The following is a 25250-nucleotide window of genomic DNA, read 5'->3' on the forward strand; positions in this document are numbered from 1 at the left end:
CAACAGTCCGACGACTGTCGCCAGCTGCTCAGACAATTTGCAGACCTCTTTTCCCTCATCCCAAGTGTCACCGACTGGTGTGTGCACGACGTGGACACCGGCGACAGCCCACCTGTGAGACACCGAGCCTACCGGATGCCTGACCGGGTCCGCACCTGCATCAGGACCGAAGTACAGAAGATGCTAACCCTTGGAGTGATCGAACCCTCCGATAGCCCCTGGGCCAGCCCGGTAGTCCTGGTCCCGAAAGCGGCCGCCCCTGGGGACGCCCCCGAAATAAGATTCTGTGTGGACTACCGGGGGCTCAATGCGGTCACCCGAGCGGACGCTCATCCTATCCCCCACGCCGACGAACTCATCGACCGCCTTGGGGCCGCTCGTTTCCTCAGCAACTTCGACCTGACCTGCGGTTACTGGCAGATTGTGCTCACGGAGGGAGCAAAAGAACGCTCCGCCTTCTCCACACCCGATGGACACTACCGCTTCAGGGTCATGCCGTTCGGGATGAAAAATGCCCCGGCCACCTTCCAACGGCTGGTAAACAAGGTCCTGGCCGGACTCGAGGAGTTCAGCGCAGCATACCTTGACGACATAGCCGTATTCAGCTCTCAATGGCACGAGCATCTCCAGCACCTCCGGCAAGTCCTACTGGCCCTGCGCCAAGCCGCCCTAACCGTGAAGGCCAGCAAATGCGAGCTCGGGCAAGGCTCCGTGGTCTACCTGGGGCATCAGGTGGGCAGCGGGCAGGTCGCCCCCCTCCAACCGAAGATCGACGCCATCAAGTCCTGGGAGCCCCCCACCACTCAGACCGAAGTCCGGGCCTTCCTAGGCCTCACAGGATACTACCGGAGGTTCATTAAAAACTATGGTAGCCTTGCAGGGCCTCTCACGGAGTTGACCTCCAAAAAGCTCCCGAAGAAGGTGCAGTGGACTCCCCCGTGCCAACAGGCGTTCGACGCCCTGAAAACCGCCATGTGCACCGCACCAGTACTCAAGGCCCCCGACTACTCCCAAGAGTTTGTGGTCCAGACCGACGCCTCTGAACACGGCATCGGAGCCGTCCTCTCGCAGTTCAACGACAAGGGCATCGATCAGCCCATAGCCTTCATCAGCCGAAGGCTGCTGCCCCGAGAACAGCGTTGGAGTACCATTGTTAGAAGGCGACCTCAGAGGGGCCCTGAGGGGGCCCTGACTGTCCTGAGACCAACCCTCGAGGTATCGTAGCCAGGCACTGGCGGGAGACTCCTCAGGGGAGGAATCTCGTATCTAGGATCGTGCACTCGGCACCACACGACAAAGAGACACCACACCGAGAGTTCTTAAGAGCAAATCTTTATCAGATCGGAGTGGTAAGATCTTTATGATCAGCAAGGCAATATATATACAAGTAGAGCGCGGGCTCACAAAGTCTTGGAGGGGGGTTAGGAGGTAGCGGGACAGTCTTTGGGGGAATGGATCAAATGCAGGAGCGTATCCGGCGCACAGCTCACAATCCTCAAGCTGGGGGTTACGCTTGTCGTCGTGGGGTCCGGCGGGACCAAGGGAGTCTGGGGGCGCTGCGAGATACTCAGCAGGCTCGAGTACAAGTTCGGAGGTCTTACGATCTTCAGGGAGCAGCGAGTCACTCAGCAGGGCTCAAGCACAAGTTCGGAGGTCTTACGATCTTCAGGGAGCCGCGAGTCACTCAGCAAGGCTCAAGCACAAGTTCGGAGGTCTTACGATCTTCAGGGAGCCGCGAGTCACTCAGCAGGACTCAGGTGTTTCCAAGGCGAATCTGCCGGACAGTCCCAGGGCACCCCTTGTTATAGGGCGACTCCTCTTTGATGTCCGGAGTCTGTGCAGGCAGGGGTCTTGTCACCTGGGGGTCGCTTGTTGGGGGTTTCCTGCCATTGTCCTTTGATCCTTTCAGGGCCGGGTCGGGAGGAGCCCCAGACACCCAGCAGGCGTGGAGCCAGCCCTCGGGGAGGCCGGCAGGTCGATCGAAACCCACCTTCCCAGGGAAGCGCAGAGGTGTGATGAAAACTGCTCCTCCCTCTCTCATCCCAAGGGGAGCGCGATGTCCTCCAGCCGGAGTGGCGCCTGTAGGCTAGGGTCGCGCTGGGGCCGGGCGGCCATCTTGGTGCATGAAGTGGGCACGCGGGCCCGGGGTAGCCGAAGGAGGAAGGCCTACGGACGGGGGAAGTCCGGGTCGGGTGTGTGTGTTCTGGTGGGAAGGATCGGCCAGGCCAGGGGCTCGGGGCTGGTGTGAGGTGCAGGGGTCAGGTCTGACTATGTTACGAGGGCCGGGTCTAACACGCGTCCCCCCCAGCTGAAAGCCGGAGAGAACTACCCATCTTCTTGGGGGTTCTCTTCGCTGAGGCGGAAGAATCGGGAGAGGCCATCGGCGTTGGCGTGGTCCGTACCAGGGCGATGTTCCACGGTGAAATCCATCCCCTGGAGGGAGATTGACCACTGCAGAAGCTTGGGGTTTTCTCCTCGCATCTGCATGAGCCATCGCAAGGGGCGATGGTCGGTCTGGACCCTGAAATGGGTGCCGAACAGGTAAGGGCGTAGTTTCTTGAGGGCCCAGACTACTGCGAACGCCTCGCGCTCGATGGTACTCCATCTCTGTTCCCGGGGCAACAGCCTTCGGCTGAGGAAGGCCACGGGCTGGTCCAGACCCTGGTCATTTACTTGGGAGAGGACGGCCCCGATGCCATGCTCGGACGCATCAGTTTGTACCACAAACTCTTTGGAGTAGTCGGGGGCCTGGAGGACGGGGGCCGTACAAATGGCCGTTTTCAGGGCATTGAACGCCTCTTGGCAGGCAGGGGACCATTGTACCTTCTTAGGCTGCTTCTTGGACGTGAGCCCCGTGAGGGGACCGACCAGGCTGCCGTAATTCCGGATGAATCTCCGATAGTAGCCCGTGAGGCCCAGAAAGGCTCGGACCTCTGTTTGGGTAGTGGGAGGTTCCCAGGCGAGGATGGAGGCGATTTTGGGCTGTAGAGGGGCGACCTCCCCGCTTCCGACCTGGTGCCCCAGGTAGGTTACCGAACCTTGCCCAATCTGGCATTTGCTGGCTTTCACGGTGAGGCCCGCCTGGCGTAGGGCGGTTAGCACCCTCCGGAGGTGTTGGAGGTGCTCGCTCCATTCGGAACTAAAAACTGCGATATCGTCGAGATATGCTGCGCTGAATTTTTCCAGCCCGGCCAGGACTCTATTTACCAGTCGCTGGAAGGTGGCCGGGGCATTTTTCATCCCGAAGGGCATTACGCGAAAGCGATAGTGCCCATCCGGGGTGGAGAAGGCGGACCGCTCCTTGGCTCCCTCTGTGAGCGCAATTTGCCAGTAGCCGCATGTGAGATCGAAGGTGCTGAGGAACCGTGCAGCTCCGAGCCGGTCAATGAGCTCGTCGGCTCGTGGAATGGGGTTGGCATCGGCTCGGGTGACCTCATTGAGTCCCCGGTAGTCCACGCAAAAGCGGAGTTCCGGGGCGACCCCGGGGGCGGCTGCTTTTGGGACCAGGACCACGGGGCTGGCCCAGGGGCTGTCTGAGGGTTCGATCACGCCTAGGGTCAACATTTTCGAGACTTCGGCTTGGATACAGGACCGGACCCGATCGGGGACTCGGTAGGCTCGGTGTCTCACTGGTGGGTTGTCCCCGGTATCCACATCATGGACACACCAGTCGGTGACCTTGGGGACGAGGGAGAAAAGGTCCGGAAACTGCCCTAGGAGCTGGCGGCAATCCTCACGTTGCTGGGGAGTGAGAGACGGGGAGAGGTTCACTCCTTCTACGGAGCCGTGCTTCTCCTTGGTGCATAGAAGATCGGGGAGAGGATCCGACTCTTCTTCGGACCCGTCGTCAGTGGCCAGTAGGAGGCTCAGCTCTGTCCGCACAAAGTGGGGCTTGAGGCGGTTCACGTGGAGGACCCGGAGGGGGTCCCGGGGTGACTGGACGTCTACCAAGTACGTGACCGGGCTCCTTCGTTCAACTACTTTGAAGGGCCCGGTCCATTTATCCTGGAGAGCGCAGGGTTTCACGGGGACCATGACCCACACCAGCTGGCCCGGCTGAAACTCGACTAGCGCGGCATTCTGGTCGTACCAGCGCTTCATCTCCTCCTGACTCGCCTCCAGATTGGCCTCTGCCATTTCCCGGAACCTCCTAGTCTGATTGCGGAGGGTCAGGACGTAACGGAACACGTCTCGGGGGGTGCCTCGGGGCGCCGCCTCCCACTCTTCTTTGACCAGGCTGAGGGGCCCCCTGACGGGGTGCCCGTAGAGTAACTCGAAGGGGCTGAAACCCAAGGATTTCTGGGGAACTTCTCGGTATGCGAATAGGAGGCAGGGGAGCAGGAGGTCCCACTTACGCCGGAGGGGCTCTTCCAGGCCCGCGATCATCCCCTTCAGAGTGCGGTTAAACCGCTCTACCAGGCCGTTTCCTTGGGGGTGGTACGGGGTTGTGAACTTGTAGGACATCCCGCACTGTTGCCATAAGGACCTCATGTATCGGGAGATAAAGTTGGTACCGCGATCGCTCACGACCTCGCGGGGAAAACCCATGCGGGAGAAGATCCCCATCAGCGCCCGGCCCCCGTGGTGGGCGACGGTGCGCAGGGGGATGGCCTCAGGGTAACGAGTGGCATGGTCCACCAGGACGAGGATGAACCGGTGCCCCTGGGAAGTTGGGGGGTCCAGAGGTCCTACAATGTCGATCCCGACCCGCTCAAAAGGGGTACTGACGACAGGGAAGTGCTGGAGGGGAGCCTTGCGCTTCCCTCCACTCTTCCCACTGGCCTGGCACGTGGGACAGGACTTGCAGTGGGCTTCTACATCCGCTTTCATTCTGGGCCAGTAGAAGTGAGTCACGAGGCGACTGTATGTTTTGTCCTGACCCAAGTGGCCTGCGAGGGGGACGTTGTAGGCCAAGCCCAGGAGGAGGTCTCGGAAGCGTAGGGGTACCACCAGCACTCGGCCGGACCCTAGCTCCACCGACTTCTGTTCGCTGTACAGAAGGTCATTCTCCCAATAGACCCGGTGCGTCCCCGTCTGGTCGCCTGCGGCCTGGGCCTCTGCCTGTTGCCGGGGCCCGACCAGGGAGGGACAGGTAGCCTGCTCTCGGCAGAACTCCTCTCGGGAGGGGCCCCCTTCGTGGCGCCACTGTGCTAATTCGGGCAGATCGCCTAACTCGGTGTCTGGGGTGGAGTCGGAAGGCGGTGGTTCGTCACTGGCGAGCGACTCTTCTGGTGGGGGGATGTGGGCCATCCCATCTTCAGGGGTCGGGGCGTCGTCGACGTCCCTCAGGGGGGTCAGTCGAGCCGCCATGGATCGAGTGGTGGCGCACATCCACTCAGGGAGGCCCATCATCCCTAGGTGGGTCTTGCGCTCAACTTGCCCCCAGGGGGAACTTTCCAGGTCGTTCCCCAGGAGACAGTCGACGGGCTGGGATGTTCTCACTGCGACCTTCAGTTTACCGACCACCCCTCCCCACTCGAAAGGCACCAGGGCTACCTTACATAGGCTTTCTGTGTTGTCGGCTGAAATGACAGGGCAAAATATGTTGGGGAGGACCTGGTCCTCGTGGACTAAATGGCTGAGGACACCGGTGATACTGGCCCCGGTGTCAAGGAGGGCTTCTACTTGGTGGCCATTGATCGTGACGAGCTGCCCATATTTCTTTGTGTTAGAGGGCAGGAGGCTCCCAGGGACCATCTCTCTATCTCCTAAGGACACTAGGGCCATAGCGGCGGGTTCCCACTCCTCGGCCTCCTCAACCTCCTCCCCCAGAGCTACATTGGCTATCTGTCTAGCGGGGGGTGCTGCCTGGTTGGTGCGTGGGGCCATGGGGCATTCAGGGTCGTTGGCGTAATGCCCGGGCTTCTGGCAACGGAAACAAGTGATGGTTACCCGGTGCCCCCGTCTCAGGGGGGGGCCGGATACAGCTGGTGGGGTTGCCGGGAAAGGCGGAGGTTGGGACTTTGGGGGGCTAGTCTGGGGCTCTCTCTGCCCTCCCTGGTTTCCCCCCCCTCTCTGGCGGGGTGGTCCCTGACTGGCTCGGGGATACTCTCCTACAGGGCCCCGGGAGACCCGGGTGTTGGTCCAGCGATCCGCCTCGACAGCCAGCTTTCTCGGGTCCGTGAGCTTGCTGTCGAGCAGATGCTGGCGTAGTTCCACAAAGCAGTTGGCAGCCAGGTGTTCCCATAACATAAGGTCAGTTAGTTCTTCCAGGGTGGTTACCTTGCTGCCCTTGATCCACCCATCGAAGGCACGGCTGAAGAAATTCACATATTCCACCCAGGTGGTACCCGGGATCTTCCGGCAGTCCCGGAACCGCTGGCGGTACATCTCCGGGGTGAGGCCGTACCTTGTGAGGAGGGCCGCTTTCATGTGTTCATATGAGGTCTGCATGGAGGTGGGTAGGTCGAGCAGGGTGTCTCTTCCTTCGCTCAGGAACCGTCCCTGTTGGACAGGCCACATGAAGGGCTTGCTCCCTCCCCGCATGACAGGGCCCAAGCCCCGGACTCCCAGGTGTTACCCACAAGGGCAACCCGCACCCCGTCTCCCAACGGAACCCCTGCCCCCGGACAGCCATGTATCATGGGGCCGAACCCCTACCGGCTCCCCTGGCCGGATCAGCCGCCATCTTGGACACTGCGCCACGAGGCCGCGTGGCCTCGGCTCGACCCTAACCCTGGGCCTGGCCGGCCCCGACATCCCGGCACCACCATCCACCCAGGAGGTGAACGGACCACTTGGCAGGTCAATGGGAGAAAGAAGTGTCGATGGCTCTCCCCCGCCAGGTGCCGATCACCCTCCAGCTCCCCCAGGCGCTGGCTCCACCCCCTGCTGGGTGTCTGGACTCCCTCATCCCGGACCCCCCGACCTCCAAGTGCGAGGGTCCGGACATCAAAGGGCGCCAGACCTATAACTAGGGCAGCTCCAGAGCAGGAAGGCAGTTGTATCCTGGAGTCGAGAGACACCGAGAAGAACTCAGCCTTGACGGACTACTGGCGCTGCCGTAGCCCTGCCTTGTGAAAGATCGTCCTGCCTGCTGGCGCTGCCGCGGCCTTCTGCATCATCCACCTTCATCGGGACCTGCTGGCGCTGCCGCGGACCGTGTAACGACCACCTTCACCGGGACCTGCTGGCGCTGCCGCGGCCCGTCCAAGCTAGACCACCGAGCTCGAGGATTGTGAGCTATCCACCATACCATCTCAGCTACCAGATTGGTAACCAGACTGTCCCGCTACCCCCGTTCCCCAAACCAAGAGACTAGAATGGAGGGGACACCTGAGTCCAGACCTCCTTGTACCATTTCATCGTACCTTAAGAAATCACCTATAAAGAACGTTAAATCCTATCCTTGTGTGGTGTATATCTGTGGGGGGGAAGTTATTCATCTGTACGATCGCTGGAGACGGCTCTCCCCGGAGACCTCTCCCCTTGTCCTCGGCCGACCCTCCCGGTCCGTCTAACATTGGTGGCCAGCGGCGCGATCCGAATCAACGCGTAATCGTACAAAGAGTAGCTCACCCCACGACAAAACCACGATGTCAACCAAAGAGAGCGGATCCACCGAGAAATTCCAGATGGATAAATTGGAAGAGTATAGCCATCGTGAACTGAAACAATTCTGCATGGAACTAGGCATTGCTACCACCGGCCTGAGTACCAAAGACGATTTGAAGCACGCCATTGAGTCGTGGGCGGAAACCGGGGTCGCCGGATCCCCAGACCAAAACGGTGCAGCATCGGAGGGGAATGCCACTGCTCCCGAGGAGCGAGGAACGGGCCTCTCGCAGGAAGAGATCCAAGAAAGAGAAAGAAACAGATTACATGAGTTGGAAATGGCACGACTCAAGATGGACGGTGAACTAAAATTAGCCGAGCAGAAACTGAACCTAGAACATCTGCGGCTCCGAGAAGAATGGGAAGAAAAACAGAGGCAGAGAGAGCTCGAAGAAAAAAGACTAACATTCGAACACGAACGCAAACTAGCAGAAATAGAACTTCGGAAACAGAATAAAGAACCGGAGGTGCCTGAGCGACCGCGCACCCCGGGAGCGACCGAGAAGAAAGTCCACATCCCCAAGGATGTTGTCCGAGAGTATGTCCGAGAGGACGACATACAACAGTGGTTCAAAGCCTACGAGATCGCCATGACCTCCCACCGGATCGATCGGAGTGACTGGGGAGCCGGCCTATGGGGGAGGTTCGTCAACGAAGGCCGCGATGCCCTACTGCAGCTCCCAGACCATCAGATGTCATCCTATGACCACATGAAGGCTGCCCTCCTCACCCGATATGGGCTCACACCCGAAATGTACCGCCAGAGGTTCCGAGACAGCACCCAGATCCCGGGTACAACTTGGGTGGAATATGTCAACTATTTCAGCCGAGCCTTCGAGGGTTGGATCAAGGGAAGCCACGTAACGACCTACGAGCAACTCTTTAATCTCATGGTGTGGGAGCACCTGTCTAACAACTGCTTCGTCGAGCTCAGGCAGCACCTCCTCGACAGTAAATTGACTGACCCACGGCAACTCGCCGCCGAAGCTGACCGGTGGGAAAGCACCCGAGTGGGCCGGAGAGGGCCACACGAGCAAAACCGGAACCACCAAGGTCAGCACCGCCCCCGAGGAGGAGGAGGAGGCCAGGGGCGAGGGAGAGACACCGTCCCGGCCACTCCCGCGGCCGGCACCCCGCCCCCGGCCGGCCGGGGCAACCCCCCGATGCGCCCGGGGTTCCGAGCCAACGTCACGTGTCACCGATGCCAGCGAGTCGGCCACTACGCCAATGACCCGAGCTGCCCGCAGAACCAAACGCCAAAGCCCCGCCAGGTAGCTGCCGCCGCCCTGGGGGGAGAACAAATCTCCGAGGAACAAGAAGAATATGAGCAGGCACAACAAGAGTGGGAACCGGCCGCCATGGTCCTAGCGTGCCTAGGGGGAAAAGACATGGTCCCGCGGGCTCCCCTACCCGCCAACACCAGAAAATATAGCCAGTGGGTGAACATTAATGGGCGCCAGGCCGAAGCCCTACGTGACACAGGGGCCAGTGTGACGACAGTCCGCTGTCACCTGGTAAAACCAGAGCAGATCCTGTCGAACATTCTCTGCCCCGTCCGCTCAGCCGACAATTCCGAAAGTCTATGTCGGATGGCCTGCGTCCCCTTCGAATGGGGAGGGGTCTCCGGCATGTTGAAGGTGACGGTCCGGGATGATGCCCCCGTGGACTGTCTCCTGGGGAATGACCTTGAGAGTTCCCCGTGGGCCGCCGTCGAAAGAAGAGAGCACCTGGGGATGCTGGGCCTCCCGGACTGGGCGTGCGTAACCACCCGGTCCATGGCCGCCCGTGCCATCCCCCGACCAGAAGAACCAGAATGGCCAGCACCTCCTCCCCCGGTCGCTCCAGTAGAGGACACCGACTATACCGACCTCCCAGAGCCAACCCCCGAAGGGGTCGCCCAGCCCCAGGACCTTCCCGGCCTGGCTCAGTGGCGTCAAGAAGGGGGGCCCACCCAGGAACAGTTCCGCCAGGAGCAGAAGACCTGCCCCTCCCTCGAGGGACTCCGCCAGCAAGCCATCGCCCAGAGCGCAGGGGACTCCACCGGAGCCCATTGGGTCTATTGGGATAACGACCTGCTATACAGTGAACAAAGAATCGCGGAGTTAGGGGCCAGTCGAGTGCTGGTGGTGCCCCTCCGTTTCAGAGACTTCCTGCTAAATTTGGCCCACGATGTCCCCCTGGCTGGACACCTGGGCCAGGACAAAACCTACAGTCGCCTGGTGACCCACTTTTTCTGGCCGAGGATGCGAAACGACGTCCTCAACCACTGCCGGTCCTGCCCCACGTGCCAGGCCAGCGGGAAGAGCGGCCGCAAGCTCAAAGCACCTCTGCAACCCTTCCTAGTGGTCACCACCCCGTTCGAGAGGGTAGGAATAGACATTGTGGGGCCCCTGGACCCCCGCACAGCACAAGGACATCGGTTCATCCTGGTACTGGTGGACCACGCCACCCGCTACCCCGAGGCTGTGCCCCTGCGAACTGTAACAGCTCCGGTGGTCGGCCGGGCCCTAATGGGGATCTTCTCCCGGGTGGGCTTCCCCCGAGAAGTCGTCAGCGACCGAGGCACAAACTTTATCTCGAAATATATGAAGTCCCTCTGGCAACAGTGCGGGGTCACCTACCGATTCACGACCCCCTATCATCCTCAAGGGAACGGACTAGTTGAGCGATTCAACCGCACACTCAAGGGAATGATTGGGGGATTGGAAGAGCCCCTCCGTCGCCAGTGGGATGTACTACTTCCGTGCCTCCTCTTCGCCTATCGAGAAGTTCCCCAGAAGTCCCTCGGCTTTAGCCCTTTCGAACTCCTGTACGGGCACCCTGTGCGAGGGCCCCTCAGCCTAGTCAAAGAAGGTTGGGAGATGGCCCCCCTAAAGACCCCTCCAGACGTCTTCAAGTACCTCCTGGCACTACGCAATCAGACCCGGCGCTTCAGGGAAATGGCAAAAGCGAATCTTGAGGCCAGTCAGGAGGACATGAAAAAATGGTACGATCAGAATGCCTCCTCCGTCGAATTCGAACCTGGTCAACAAGTGTGGGTGATGTCCCCCACCGAACCATGTGCCTTGCAAGATAAGTGGACGGGGCCCTTCAAAGTGGTCGAACGCAAGAGCCCCGTCACCTATCTCATCGACATGGAGTCCCCCCGGAACCCCCTCCGGGTCCTCCACACCAACAGACTCAAACCCCACTTTGTGCGCTCGGAACTCAGCCTCCTGATGGCTACAGACAGTGGGGCGGAAGAAGACTCCGAGCCCCTCCCTGATCTCCTGAAGACTCAGGAGAAAGACGGTTCCGTGGACGGGGTCCGGCTCTCCGATGCCCTCACCCCAGAGCAACGCCAGGGCTGCCGGGACCTCCTGCTGCAGTTTGCTACTCTGTTTTCCCTCACCCCAGGGATCACCCCTTGGTGCTTGCACGACGTGGACACTGGGGACAGTCCCCCTATCCGACACCGGGCCTACCGCGTACCAGATCGGGTGCGGGCCTGCATCCAAGAGGAAGTATACAAGATGCTCACGCTCGGGGTCATCGAGCCCTCGGACAGCCCCTGGGCCAGCCCGGTCGTGCTGGTCCCCAAAGCCGCTGCCCCCGGCACCACTCCTGAACTCCGGTACTGCGTCGACTATCGGGGCTTGAATGCTGTCACCAGGACCGACGCTCATCCTATCCCCCGAGCGGATGAATTGATCGACCGCCTGGGGGCTGCCCGCTACCTCAGCATCTTCGACCTGACAGCGGGCTACTGGCAGATCGGTCTCACACCCCGGGCCCAAGAACGGTCCGCCTTCTCTACCCCCGATGGCCACTACCACTTCAAGGTCATGCCCTTCGGCATGAAGAATGCCCCAGCTACTTTTCAGCGTCTAGTGAACCAGGTCTTGGCGGGGCTCGAAGAGTTCAGCGCCGCCTACCTGGACGACATCGCTGTATACAGCCGCCACTGGTCCGACCACCTCCACCACCTCCGAGAGGTCCTGCAAGCCCTCCAGCGGGCCGGCCTCACGATTAAGGCCGGCAAGTGCCAAATTGGTCAGGGGTCCGTGACCTACCTCGGACACTAGGTGGGAAGCGGTCTGGTGGCCCCTCTGCAACTCAAAATTGCTGCCATCCAGTCCTGGCAACCCCCAGTCACGCAGACCGAGGTCCGAGCCTTCTTGGGACTCACCGGCTACTACCGGCGGTTCGTGAGGGACTATGGCAGCATTGTGGGGCCCCTCACGGGTCTCACGTCCAAAAACCACCCGAAGAAGATTAACTGGACCCCCGACTGTCAAGCGGCCTTCGAGAAGCTGAAAGCCGCCCTGTGCACCGCCCCTGTGCTCCAGGCCCCCGATTACAGTCGGGAATTCATTGTACAAACGGACGCCTCCGACCACGGCATCGGGGCGGTTCTTTCCCAGCTGAACCCCGAGGGTCTTGACCAGCCGGTAGCCTTCATCAGCAGACGCCTCCTGGCCCGAGAACAGCGCTGGAGCACAATCGAGAGGGAGGCCTTCGCCGTAGTGTGGGCCCTCAAAAAGCTCCGGCCCTATCTCTTCGGTACCCACTTCCGGGTGCAAACCGATCATCGACCCCTGCAGTGGCTAATGCAGATGCGGGGGGAAAACCCAAAACTATTGCGCTGGTCCATCTCCCTGCAGGGAATGGACTTCACTGTGGAACATCGACCGGGCCAAGACCACGCCAACGCAGATGGCCTGTCACGCTTTTTCCGCCTCGACGAGGAGAGTCCCCAAGAGGATGGGTGACTCTCCCCGCCTTCAGCTGGGGGGGACGCATGTTGGACAGGCCACATGAAGGGCTTGCTCCCTCCCCGCATGACAGGGCCCAAGCCCCGGACTCCCAGGTGTTACCCACAAGGGCAACCCGCACCCCGTCTCCCAACGGAACCCCTGCCCCCGGACAGCCATGTATTATGGGGCCAAACCCCTACCGGCTCCCCCGGCCGGATCAGCCGCCATCTTGGACACTGCGCCACGAGGCCGCGTGGCCTCGGCTCGACCCTAACCCTGGGCCTGGCCGGCCCCGACATCCCGGCACCACCATCCACCCAGGAGGTGAACGGACCACTTGGCAGGTCAATGGGAGAAAGAAGTGTCGATGGCTCTCCCCCGCCAGGTGCCGATCACCCTCCAGCTCCCCCAGGCGCTGGCTCCACCCCCTGCTGGGTGTCTGGACTCCCTCATCCCGGACCCCCCGACCTCCAAGTGCGAGGGTCCGGACATCAAAGGGCGCCAGACCTATAACTAGGGCAGCTCCAGAGCAGGAAGGCAGTTGTATCCTGGAGTCGAGAGACACCGAGAAGAACTCAGCCTTGACGGACTACTGGCGCTGCCGTAGCCCTGCCTTGTGAAAGATCGTCCTGCCTTCTGGCGCTGCCGCGGCCTTCTGCATCATCCACCTTCATCGGGACCTGCTGGCGCTGCCGCGGACCGTGTAACGACCACCTTCACCGGGACCTGCTGGCGCTGCCGCGGCCCGTCCAAGCTAGACCACCGAGCTCGAGGATTGTGAGCTATCCACCATACCATCTCAGCTACCAGATTGGTAACCAGACTGTCCCGCTACCCCCGTTCCCCAAACCAAGAGACTAGAATCGAGGGGACCCCTGAGTCCAGACCTCCTTGTACCATTTCATCGTACCTTAAGAAATCACCTATAAAGAACGTTAAATCCTATCCTTGTGTGGTGTATATCTGTGGGGGGGAAGTTATTCATCTGTACAATCGCTGGAGACGGCTCTCCCCGGAGACCTCTCCCCTTGTCCTCGGCCGACCCTCCCGGTCCGTCTAACAGTCCCCATAACCCAGCTCCCCAATCCTTTTGCGGGACCCGGTGGGAGGTCATGGCGACCTCGTAGGCCCGAAACCACTGCTGAATGTCATCACTCTTGTAATATTCCTTGACCACATCCTTGGGGATGTGGACCTTTTGTTCCGTCGGGGCGGCCGCCTCCCGGTTCCCCGGGGGCCGCGCTTCTTCGCTTCTTGCTTCTTGCTTACCGCCCCATCTCGCTTCTCCCGTTTCCAGCCAAAGTCATCGAGAAGACCGTCAACAAGCAGATGGCCGCCTTCCTCGAGACGAACGGATCCCTCGACCCCTCACAGTCCGGCTTCCGAGCCAAACACAGCACCGAGACCGCCCTCATCGCCGCCACCGATGACATCCGAGCCCTGATGGACAATGGAGAAACAGCGGCCCTCATCCTCCTAGACCTCTCCGCGGCATTCGACACGGTCTGCCACCGCACCCTAATACGGCGCCTCAGCAACATCGGAATCCAGGACAAGGCGCTGGAATGGATCATCTCCTTCCTCGACGGAAGAACACAGCGAGTCCGCCTACCACCTTACAAGTCAGAGGCCTCCGAAGTCATCTGCGGCGTCCCCCAAGGATCATCCCTGAGCCCCACCCTCTTCAACGTCTACATGAGCCCCCTCGCGGCCATCGTACGCAAACACCACCTCAGCATCATCTCCTACGCCGACGACACCCAGCTGATCCTCTCCCTGACCAACAACCCCGCCGCCGCCAGAGCCAACCTACACGAAGGGATGAAAGAGGTAGCCGAATGGATGACGACCAGCCGCCTGAAACTGAACTCGGACAAGACGGAGGTCCTCATCCTGGGCTCCTCTCCCTCCGCCTGGGACGACTCCTGGTGGCCTCCCGCCCTGGGCACCGCACCCAAACCGACAGACCATGCACGTAACCTGGGCTTCATCCTGGACTCCTCCCTCTCCATGACCAGGCAAGTCAACAGCGTCTCCTCGGCGTGCTTCAACATCCTACGCATGCTACGGAAGATCTTCTGGTGGATCCCCACAGAGACCAGGAAGACCGTCACCCAGGCCCTCGTCACCAGCCGACTGGACTACGGCAACGCCCTCTACGCCGGGACCACCGCCAAGCTCCAGAAGAGACTCCAGCGGATCCAAAACGCCTCAGCCAGACTCATCCTCGACATCCCACGATCCAGCCACATCTCCGGACATCTGAGAGACCTTCACTGGCTCCCCATCAACAAGAGAATCACCTTCCGCCTCCTCACCCACGCACACAAAGCCCTACACGACCAAGGCCCGAGCTACCTCAACAACCGAGTCAACTTCTACGCTCCCAAACGCCACCTCCGATCAGCCAACCACGCCCTCGCCGCCGTCCCCCGCATCCGCAGAGCAACTACAGGAGGAAGGTCCTTCTCCTACCTGGCCGCCAAGACCTGGAACTCCCTCCCGTCCGACCTGCGCCTGACCCAAGACCACCTCTCCTTCAGCAAGAAGCTGAAGACCTGGCTGTTCGAGCAGTAGCGGCACCCCCCCCCCCCCAGCGCCTTGAGACCCTACGGGTATGTAGCGCGCTTTACAAGTGTCACTGATTGATTGATTGATTGCTTTCAGTTCTATTTCCTTCAAACTGCGTTCATGTTCTAGTTGAAGTCTCCTTCCCTCGTGTTCTCGTTGGAGTTTCTTCTCTTCCAGTTCTCCTTGCACTCGCAACTGTTCTACTGCTAGCTTTTTCTCGGCTAATTTCAACTCGCCCTCAATTTTGAGTTTGGCTAATTCGAGCTCGTGATGGCGACTTTTTTCTCTGTCTGCGAGTTCCTCCGGGGATAGGCCCCCGTCTGGTACGAAGCCTCGCACCTGGTTGCTGCTGCGTTCTCCTTGGGAGGGTCCTGCTTCGTCGTGGGGCTCCACCGCTCCTTCTGGGCGGGGGGCTCCCGAATCCACCCAAGCTTTCAGTGCCTTTTGCATATCTTCTTTGGTGTTGAGACCAGTGGTAGCGATTCTGAGTTCCTCACAGAATTGCTTTAGTTCCCTGTGAGTGTACTCTTCCAGCTGTTCCACCTGGAACACGGTACTGGCGTCGTCTTCTACGAGAACCACGGTGTTTCCTTCTGCCATCTTTCTCGGTAGTGCGTCAGCCGTTCACGGTACGATCTCTAGATTATGGGCCTGAATCCCGTCGCTTGCCACCAATGTTAGAAGGCGACCTCAGAGGGGCCCGGAGGGGGCCCTGACTGTCCTGAGACCAACCCTCGAGGTATCGTAGCCGGGCACTGGCGGGAGACTCCTCAGGGGAGGAATCTCGTATCTAGGATCGTGCACTCGGCACCACACGACAAAGAGACACCACACCGAGAGTTCTTAAGAGCAAATCTTTATCAGATCGGAGTGGTAAGATCTTTATGATCAGCAAGGCAATATATATACAAGTAGAGCGCGGGCTCACAAAGTCTTGGAGGGGGGTTAGGAGGTAGCGGGACAGTCTTTGGGGGAATGGATCAAATGCAGGAGCGTATCTGGCGCACAGCTCACAATCCTCGAGCTGGGGGTTACGCTTGTCGTTGTGGGGTCCGGTGGAACCAAAGGGAGTCTGGGGGCGCTGCGAGATACTCAGCAGGCTCGAGTACAAGTTCGGAGGTCTTACGATCTTCAGGGAGCCGCGAGTCACTCAGCAGGGCTCAAGCACAAGTTCGGAGGTCTTACGATCTTCAGGGAGCCACGAGTCACTCAGCAGGGCTCAAGCACAAGTTCGGAGGTCTTACGATCTTCAGGGAGCCGCGAGTCACTCAGCAGGGCTCAAGCACAAGTTCGGAGGTCTTACGATCTTCAGGGAGCCGCGAGTCACTCAGCAGGGCTCAGGTGTTTCCAAGGCGAATCTGCCGGACAGTCCCAGGGCACCCCTTGTTATAGGGCGACTCCTCTTTGATGTCCGGAGTCTGTGCAGGCAGGGGTCTTGTCACCTGGGGGTCGCTTGTTGGGGGTTTCCTGCCATTGTCCTTTGATCCTTTAAGGGCCGGGTCGGGAGGAGCCCCAGACACCCAGCAGGCATGGAGCCAGCCCTCGGGGAGGCCGGCGGGTCGATCGAAACCCACCTTCCCAGGGAAGCGCAGAGGTGTGATGAAAACTGCTCCTCCCTCTCTCATCCCAAGGGGAGCGCGATGTCCTCCAGCCGGAGTGGCGCCTGTAGGCTAGGGTCGCGCTGGGGCCGGGCGGCCATCTTGGTGCATGAAGTGGGCACGCGGGCCCGGGGTGGCCGAAGGAGGAAGGCCTACGGACGGGGGAAGTCCGGGTCGGGTGTGTGTGTTCTGGTGGGAAGGATCGGCCAGGCCAGGGGCTCGGGGATGGTGTGAGGTGCAGGGGTCAGGTCTGACTATGTTACGAGGGCCAGGTCTAACAACCATAGAGCGAGAGACCTTCGCCGTAGTCTGGGCCCTCAAGAAACTACGGCCCTACTTGTTCGGAACCCACTTACGAGTGCAGACGGACCACCGGCCCTTGCGGTGGCTGATGCAGATGAGGGGAGAGAACCCTAAGCTATTACGATGGTCAATCTCCCTCCAGGGGATGGACTTCACTGTCGAGCATCGCCCCGGGGCGGATCATGCCAACGCCGACGGCCTGTCCCGGTTCTTCCGCTTCGGCGAGGAGAATCCCCCAGTGGATGGGTAGTTCTCCGCGCCTTTCAGCTGGGGGGGATGCGTGTGAGACCGGCCTCACGGCGTATGCCCTCCCGATCATCCAGACCACCTGCAACCACCCTCAAGACACGACATCTCCGACTCCGGCCGCCCCAGCCACACAGACCAGAGGGCCGGCCAGAGCCCCCGACAGACTCGACACCCTACCACGCATGTCCGCCCGAGGGAGCGGGAACCCCCGAGCCAGACCAAGAGGCGCCAGCCCAGTAACACCTCGGATCGCCTTCCCCCGGGAGGACTCGATCGGCCACCAGCGTCTGGGGTCCCTCCCAGACCCACCTGAAAAGACCAAAGACACGAGCGGCAGGAAATCCCGCTGAACCCCCTCAGTCACCCAAGGCCCCCCTCTGCGAAGACTCCGGACTTCAAAGGGCAGGGGGAGTATAACAAGGGGTGCCGGAGGAACGAATGGCAGAGAAGACCTGGAACCATCTGAGCCCTGCTGACGAGATCGCGGCTCCCGACCCCCGAACCACCTGGGCCTGCTGAGTGACTCGCGGCCCCCGACTCTCGAACCACCTGAGCCCTGCGGACAAGGTCGCGGCTCCCAAACTCCGACCACCTGTGCCTGCTGAGTGACTCACGGCGCTCCCCTCGAGGACGAATTGGCAATTGATCGCCCAGAGAAACGACACCCTCCAGCTCGAGGATTGTGAGCTATCCGCAGGGTACTTTGCAGAGACACTACCTTCAAAGACTGTCCCGCTACCCCCATTCCCCTACCACAGATTTGCAGTCTCTTGTACCGCTGATGTACTCCTTACGCTTTGGATCATAAAGATCCCTTGAAACCTTCGATAAAATAACCTATCGTCCTACAAAGAATACGTGTGGTGTACCTCTGTTCGTAGTGTAAGTTCAGGGTGTGCGCGCCTGGTTCGGCCTACTTGGGAGAGGTGGGTCAAAGGGGTGGGCAAGACGTGTATCGAACCCCCCTCCGGCGAACGCCTTTCCAACAAGGGGCAATGAAGAGGGCCGCCACGGAGGCGACGGGCAATGAAGAGGGCCGCCACGGAGGCAAGGGGCAATGAAGGGGGCTGCCACAGAGGTGAGAGGCAATGAAGAGGGCCACCAAGGAAGCGAGGGGCAATGAAGAGGGCCGCCACGGAGGCGAGGAGCAATGAAAAGGGCGGCGAGAGGCAATGAAGGGGGCCGCCACGGAGGTGAGGGGCAATTAAGAGAGCAGCGAGGGGCAATGAAGGGGGCCGCCATGGAGGTGAGGGGCAATGAAGAGGGCCACCACGAAGGTGAGGGGCAATGAAGAGGGCCGCCACAGAGGCGAGAGGCAATGAAGAGGGTGGCGAGGGGCAATGAAGGGGGCTGCCACCGAGGCGAGGGGCAATGAAGAGGGCAGCAAGGGGCAATGAAGGGGGCCGCCACAGAGGCGAGGGGCAATGAAGAGGGCCGCCACAGAGGTGAGTGGCAATGAAAAGGGCCACAACGGAGGCGAGGGGCAATGAAGAGGGGCGCCATGGAGGCGAGTGGCAATGAAGAGGGCCGCCACGGAGTGAGAGGCAATGATGAGGGCTGCCATGGAGGCGAGGGGCAATGAAGAGGGCTGCCACGGAGGTAAGGGGCAATAAAGAGGGCTTCCACGGAGGCGAGGGGCTATGAAGAGGGCGGCAAGGGGCAATGAAGAGGGCTGCCACAGAGGTGAGGGGCAACGAAGAGGGCTGCCACAGAGGCGAGGGGCAATGAAGAGGGCCGACACGGAGGCGAGGGGCAATGAAGAGGGCCGCCACGGAGGCGCGGGGCAATGAAGAAAGCCGCCACGGAGGCGAGGGGCAATGAAGAGGGCGGCGAGAGGTAATGAAGGGGGCCGCCACGGAGGCGAGGCGCAATGAAAAGGGCTGCCACGGAGGCGAGGGGCAATAAAGAGGGCTGCCACGGAGGTGAGGGGCAATGAAGAGGGTGGTGAGGGGCAATGAAGGGAGCTGCCACAGAGGCGAGGAGCAATGAAGAGGGTAGCGATGGGCAATGAAGGGGGCCACCACAGAGGCGAGGGGCAATGAAGAGGGCCACCACGGAGGCGAGGGGCAATGAAGAGGGCCGCCACAGCAGCGAGGGGCAATGAATAGGGCCGCCACGGAGGTGAGGGGCAATGAAGAGGGCCGCCACGGAGGCGAGGGGCAATGAAGAGGGCAGCGAGGGGCAATGAAGAGGGCCGCCACGGAGGCGAGGGGCAATGAAGAGGGCCACCACAGAGGCGAGGGGCAATGAAGAGGGCTGCCACGGAGGCGAGGGGCAATGAAGAGGGCTGACACGGAGGCGAGGAGCAATAAAGAGGGCTGCAACGGAGGTGAGGGGCAATGAAGAGGGCTTCCACGGAGGCGAGGGGCAATAAAGAGGGCAGCAAGGGGCAATGAATAGGGTCACCACGGAGGTGAGGGGCAATGAAGAGGGCTGCCACAGAGGCGAGGGGCAATGAAGAGGGCCAACACAGAGGTGAGGGGCAATGAAGAGGGCCGCCACGGAGGCGAGGGGCAATGAAGGGGGCTGCCACGGACGCGAGGGGCAATGAAGAGGGCCGCCAAGGAAGCGAGGGGCAATGAAGAGGGCCGCCACGCAGGCGAGGGGCAATGAAAAGGGCGGCGAGAGGCAATGAAGGGGGCCGCCACGGAGGCGAGGTGCAATGAAGAGGGCGGCGAGGGGCAGTGAAGGGGGCCACCGCGGAGGCGAGAGGCAATGAAGAGGGCTGCCACGGAGGTGCGGGGCTATGAAGAGGGCTGAAACGGAGGTGAGGGGAAATGAAATGGGCCGCCACGGAGGCGAGGGGCATTGAAGAGGGCCGCCACGGAGGTGAGGGGCAATGAAGAGGGCTGCCACAGAGGCGAGGGGCAATGAAGAGGGCTTCCACGGAGGCGAGGAGCAATGAAGAGGGCTGCCACAGAGGCGAGGGGCAATGAAGAGCGTGGCAAGGGGCAATGAAGGGGGCCGCCACGGAGGCGAGGGGCAATTAAGAGAGCAGCGAGGGGCAATGAAGGGGGCCACCATGGAGGCGAGGGGCAATGAAGAGGGCCACCACGAAGGTGAGGGGCAATGAAGACGGCCGCCACAGAGGCGAGAGGCAATGAAGTGGGTGGCGAGGGGCAATGAAGGGGGCTGCCACTGATGCGAGGGGCAATGAAGAGGGCAGCAAGGGGCAATGAAGGGGGCCACCACAGAGGCGAGGGGCAATGATGAGGGCCGGCACAGAGGTGAGGGGCAATGAAAAGGGCCACCACGGAGGCGAGGGGTAATGAAGAGGGCTGCCATGGAGGCGAGGGGCAATGAAGAGGGCCGCCACGGAGTGAGGGGCAATGATGAGGGCTGCCATGGAGGCGAGGGGCAATGAAGAGGGCTGCCACAGAGGTAAGGGGCAATGAAGAGGACTTCCACGGAGGCGAGGGGCAATGAAGAGGGCGGCAAGGGGCAATGAAGTGGGCCGCCACAGAGGTGAGGGGCAACGAAGAGGGCTGCCACAGAGGCGAGGGGCAATGAAGAGGGCCAACACGAAGGCGAGGGGCAATGAAGAGGGCCGCCACGGAGGCGAGGGGCAATGAAGAAGGCCACCATGGAGGCGAGGGGCAATGAAGAGGGCGGCGAGAGGTAATGAAGGGGGCCGCCACGGAGGCGAGGTGCAATGAAGAGGGCCGCCACGGAGGTGAGGGGCAATGAAGAGGGCGGCGAGGGGCAATGTAGAAGTCTGCCACGGAGGCGAGGGGCAATGAAGAGGGCTGCCACGGAGGTGAGGGGCAATGAAGAGGGTGGTGAGGGGCAATGAAGGGGGCTGCCACAGAGGCGAGGAGCAATGAAGAAGGTAGTGAGGGGCAATGAAGGGGGCCACCACAGAGGCGAGGGGCAATGAAGAGGGCCACCACGGAGGCGAGGGGCAATGAAGAGGGCCACCACAGAGGCGAGGGGCAATGAATAGGGCCGCCACGGAGGTGAGGGGCAATGAAGAGGGCCGCCACGGAGGCGAGGGGCAATGAAGGGGGCCGCCACGGAGGCGAGGGGCAATGAAGAGGGCGGCGAGGGGCACTGAAGGGGCAGTCATGGAGGCGAGGGGCAATGAAGAGGGCCGCCACGGACGCGAGGGGCAATGAAGAGGGCGGCGAGGGGCAATGAAGGGGGCCACCACGGAGGCGAGGGGCAATGAAGAGGGCTGCCACGGAGGCGAGGGGCAATGAAGAGGGCCGCCATGGAGGCGAGGGGCAATGAAGAGGGCCACCACGGAGGCGAGGGGCAATGAAGGGGGCCGCTACGGAGGCAAGGGGCAATGAAGTGGGCTGCAAGGGGCAATGAAGAGGGCCACCGCAGAGGCGAGAGGCAATGAAGAGGGCTGCCACGGAGGCAAGGGGCAATGAAGAGAGCCACCACAGAGGCGAGGGGCAATGAAAAGGGCCCTTTGGTTTTTGCTTTGTTCGCCATAAGTTGGCAGGGTATGCTCAAACGTGAGTCCCTTGCTCACTTTGCCACTGGATTCAAGCAAGCCTGGCTGAAGACGGCTGAAATGCCAGAAACCGGTCCTAGGAAGCTTGTTTCCGGTCCAGGGAAGACATGGCTTGGCAGTTCGGGCTGGACTGTTCCCATGAGGCACAGGGTCAGACTGATTTGCACATGGCCATGTCTGAACTGGGGTGGCAGAGTGGGCTAAAGAACGGTGATGGATTAAACCCAGATCAGTTGACTGGGGGTGAGTGCTCGCAATGTTCAACACTCCGTCCATCATTTCCTTTGGTTTTTGCAATAAAAAGGGCCGCCACGGAGGCGAGGGGCTGCCCAATGGACCTCGCATCAGGCAGACTGAGGCCCCTCTCCCAAACTCCCACTCCATGATAACATCAGGCGCCAGCTGACAGCCCCTCCGGAAGGAGAAACACTTCCTCTCCTAACAACGCGGCGAGGCCGCGGGACACGACGAGCACCGACACAAATCACCGCAGACAGCTTACACACAAATAACAAGCAATAAACAATCACAATATTGGAAGTAATACATGGTATAAAGCCCATACTGCACTGTAGTACAGTTACATATATGTTTCAGGGAATAATCAGAAATGCACCTAAGGGCCTGCAAAGCAGCAAAGAAGGAGGACGCTGGAGTGCTGGCCGGAGGTTTTATAGGGCTTAGGCTCTATGGTAGATCATGTTATAGTAGGGTGTCATGGGAAATGTAGTATTTCCAAAAACGTTGATGTGATGGACTGCTGTTTTAAGAGTAGTACAAGAAAGAGAAGCATAAACCTCGCCTCCGGTCCTGACAGAGTTGGTGAGCCGGGATCTCTGACCCAACGCCGGGCGGACATTAGATAAATCCATCTTCTTGACATGCGCGAAATGTTGATATTTTCCTTGCCCTAGGAACTCTTACTTATAGCAGGAGTGCCTTTTTTGATGCATCTCTGACACACTCACCCCAGTGCTCCCCAGATCCGCGAGGATCTGATGGTGTCCACCAAGCCAGCTGTGTACGGCTTCACATACTGGCCCAGTGAATCCTCCAGTATACGGGACGCGCTCCAGTCATCTGCTTGGTACTCCTCACGATGGGTCGAAGTTGGGCACACTGCAGCACAGGAGAGAAGCACAGGGTGAGAGAAAGAGAGGGAGTGAACGAGCGCTGGAGAGGTATGTATGATAGGGCGGTAGCAAGAGAGATTGCGAGTGGGAGCAGTAGCGGTGCATGGAGGGAGGCAGGGAGTGACTAAGGTATGGACAGGTGAGATGGGAAACAGTGGGAAAGAGACAGAAAGCTGGTGGTTGATGTTGGACAGGCCACATGAAGGGCTTGCTCCCTCCCCGCACGACAGGGCCCAAACCCCGGACTCCCAGGTGTTACCCCCAAGGGCAACCCGCACCCCGTCTCCCAACAGAACTCCTGCCCCCGGACATCCATGTATCATGGGGCCGAACCACTACCGGCTCCCCCGGCCGGATCAGCCGCCATCTTGGACACTGCGCCACGAGGCCGCGCGGCCTCAGCCCGACTCTAACCCTGGGCCTGGCCGGCCCCGACATCCCGGCACCACCATCCACCCAGGAGGTGAACGGACCACTTGGCAGGTCAATGGGAGAAAGAAGCGTCGAGGGCTCTCCCCCGCCAGGTGCCGATCACCCTCCAGCTCCCCCAGGCGCTGGCTCCACCCCCTGCTGGGTGTCTGGACTCCCTCATCCCGGACCCCCCGACCTCCAAGTGCGAGGGTCCGGACATCAAAGGGCGCCAGACCTATAACTAGGGCAGCTCCAGAGCAGGAAGGCAGTTGTATCCTGGAGTCGAGAGACACCGAGAGAACTCATCCTTGACGGACTACTGGCGCTGCCGTAGCCCTGCCTTGTGAACTATCGTCCTGCCTGCTGGCGCTGCCGCGGCCTTCTGCAACATCCATCCTCGTCGGGACCTGCTGGCGTTGCCGCGGACCGTTGTAACGACCACCTTCATCGGGACCTGCTGGCGCTGCCGCGGACCGTGTAACGACCATCTTCACCGGGACCTGCTGGCGCTGCCGCGGACCGTGTAACGACCATCTTCACCGGGACCTGCTGGCGCTGCCGCGGCCCGTCCAAGCTGGAACACCGAGCTTGAGGATTGTGAGCTATCCACCATACCATCTCAGCTACCAGACTGGTAACCAGACTGTCCCGCTACCCCCTTTCCCCAAACCAAGAGACTCGAATCGAGGGGACCCCTGAGTCCAGACCTCCTTGTACCATTTCATCGTACCTTAAGAAATCACCTATAAAGAACGCTAAATCTTATCCTTGTGTGGTGTATATCTGTGGGGGGGAAGTTATTCATCTGTACGATCGCTGGAGACGGCTCTCCCCGGAGACCTCTCCCCTTGTCCTCGGCCGACCCTCCCGGTCCGTCTAACAGTTGACATGAAAGAAGGGATTGAGGGAGAGATGGGGTTGGGTTTACAGAGACAGAAGGAACAGGAATAAAACAAAAGAGAAAGAGACAGCAAGACAATGTGAGACACAGTCAGCAAGCGGAAGAGACAGAAAAGATTGAAGGCAATGAAAAAAGAAGGGAAGGTATCATTTGGGAGGGAGAGACAGCAAGCAAGAGGCCCTAAAGAGGGAGGGGATAGCAAGAAAAGCAAGGCTATACGAAGAGAGGTGAAGCCAACTACAGCATGTTTAAGACAGCATGGCTGAGAATGAGAGTTAAGAGAACATAGACTGAGACCACGAGAAGGATGAACCATTTGGTGGGAGACAGAAAACAAAACATCTACCCAAAGGGCATTCCTTGTTGCCAGGTCACCCCTTCCCGATGTCCTTGGGTGCCCTTCGGCATTTAATGGTTCACCAACAAAAGTTAACATTTACCTAGCAGTTACATTCCTGGGTAGAGGTCCTAGCATTGCCGGAGCATCATAGGCTAGATACTTTCTGAGACGTTTCCATGACTTTGGCCTGTTGCCCGGTCCCTTCATGGCTCCAGGAATGTTGATTTGTCCCTTCATGGCTCCAGGAATGTTGATTGGTCCCTTCATGGCTCCAGGAATGTTGCCTGGTTCTTTCACGCCTCCAGGAATGTTGCCTGGTGTTTTCATGGCTACAGGAATGTTGCCTGGTTCTGTCGCAGCTCCAGGAATGTTGCCTGGTTCTTTCACAGCTCCAGGAATGTTGCCTGGTCCTGTCATGACTTTGGCCTGTTGTCTGGTGTTTTCATGGCTTCAGGAATGTTGTCTGGTCCCAGCATAACTTTGGCCAGTTGCCTGGTCCCTTCATGGCTTCAGAAATGTTGTCTGGTCCCAGCATAACTTCGTCCAGTTGCCTGGTCCCTTCATGGCTTCAGAAATGTTGTCTGGTCCCACCATAACTTTGTCCAGTTGCCTGGTCCCTTCAAGGCTTCAGGAATGTTGCCTAGTCCTTCAAGACTTCAGGAATGTTGCCTAGTTCTTCAAGGCTTCAGGAATGTTGCCTAGTCCGTCAAGGCTTCAGGAATGTTGTCTGGTCCCATTAGGCCTTTGGCCTGTTGCCTGGTCCCTTAATGGCTTCAGGAATGTTTTCTGTTCCCAGCTTAACTTTGTCCAGTTGCCTGGTCCCTTCAAGGCTTCAGTAATGTTGCCTAGTTCTTCAAAGCTTCAGGAATGTTGCCTAGTCCTTCAAGGCTTCAGGAATGTTGCCTAGTCCTTCAAAGCTTCAGGAATGTTGTCTGGTCCTATTAGGCCTTTGGCCTGTTGCCTGGTCCCTTAATGGCTTCAGGAATGTTGCC

The 25250-nt window shown here is 60.0% G+C and overlaps 1 protein-coding gene across 1 annotated transcript in view; it reads right to left on the minus strand.

Moving 5' to 3' along the window:
• The window catches only part of LOC146808671 (uncharacterized), an 88351-nt gene that overhangs the window by 11804 nt on the left and 51297 nt on the right, over positions 1-25250 (minus strand). The window contains exon 3 of the mRNA XM_085614211.1: positions 22442-22592. Within this exon, the coding sequence (XP_085470337.1) occupies positions 22442-22592 (151 nt within the window). The remainder of the gene's footprint in view (positions 1-22441; positions 22593-25250) is intronic.

The sequence above is a fragment of the Triturus cristatus genome, chromosome 7 (genome assembly GCF_964204655.1).
Source record: "Triturus cristatus chromosome 7, aTriCri1.1, whole genome shotgun sequence".
In the NCBI taxonomy this organism is placed as follows: domain Eukaryota; kingdom Metazoa; phylum Chordata; class Amphibia; order Caudata; family Salamandridae; genus Triturus; species Triturus cristatus.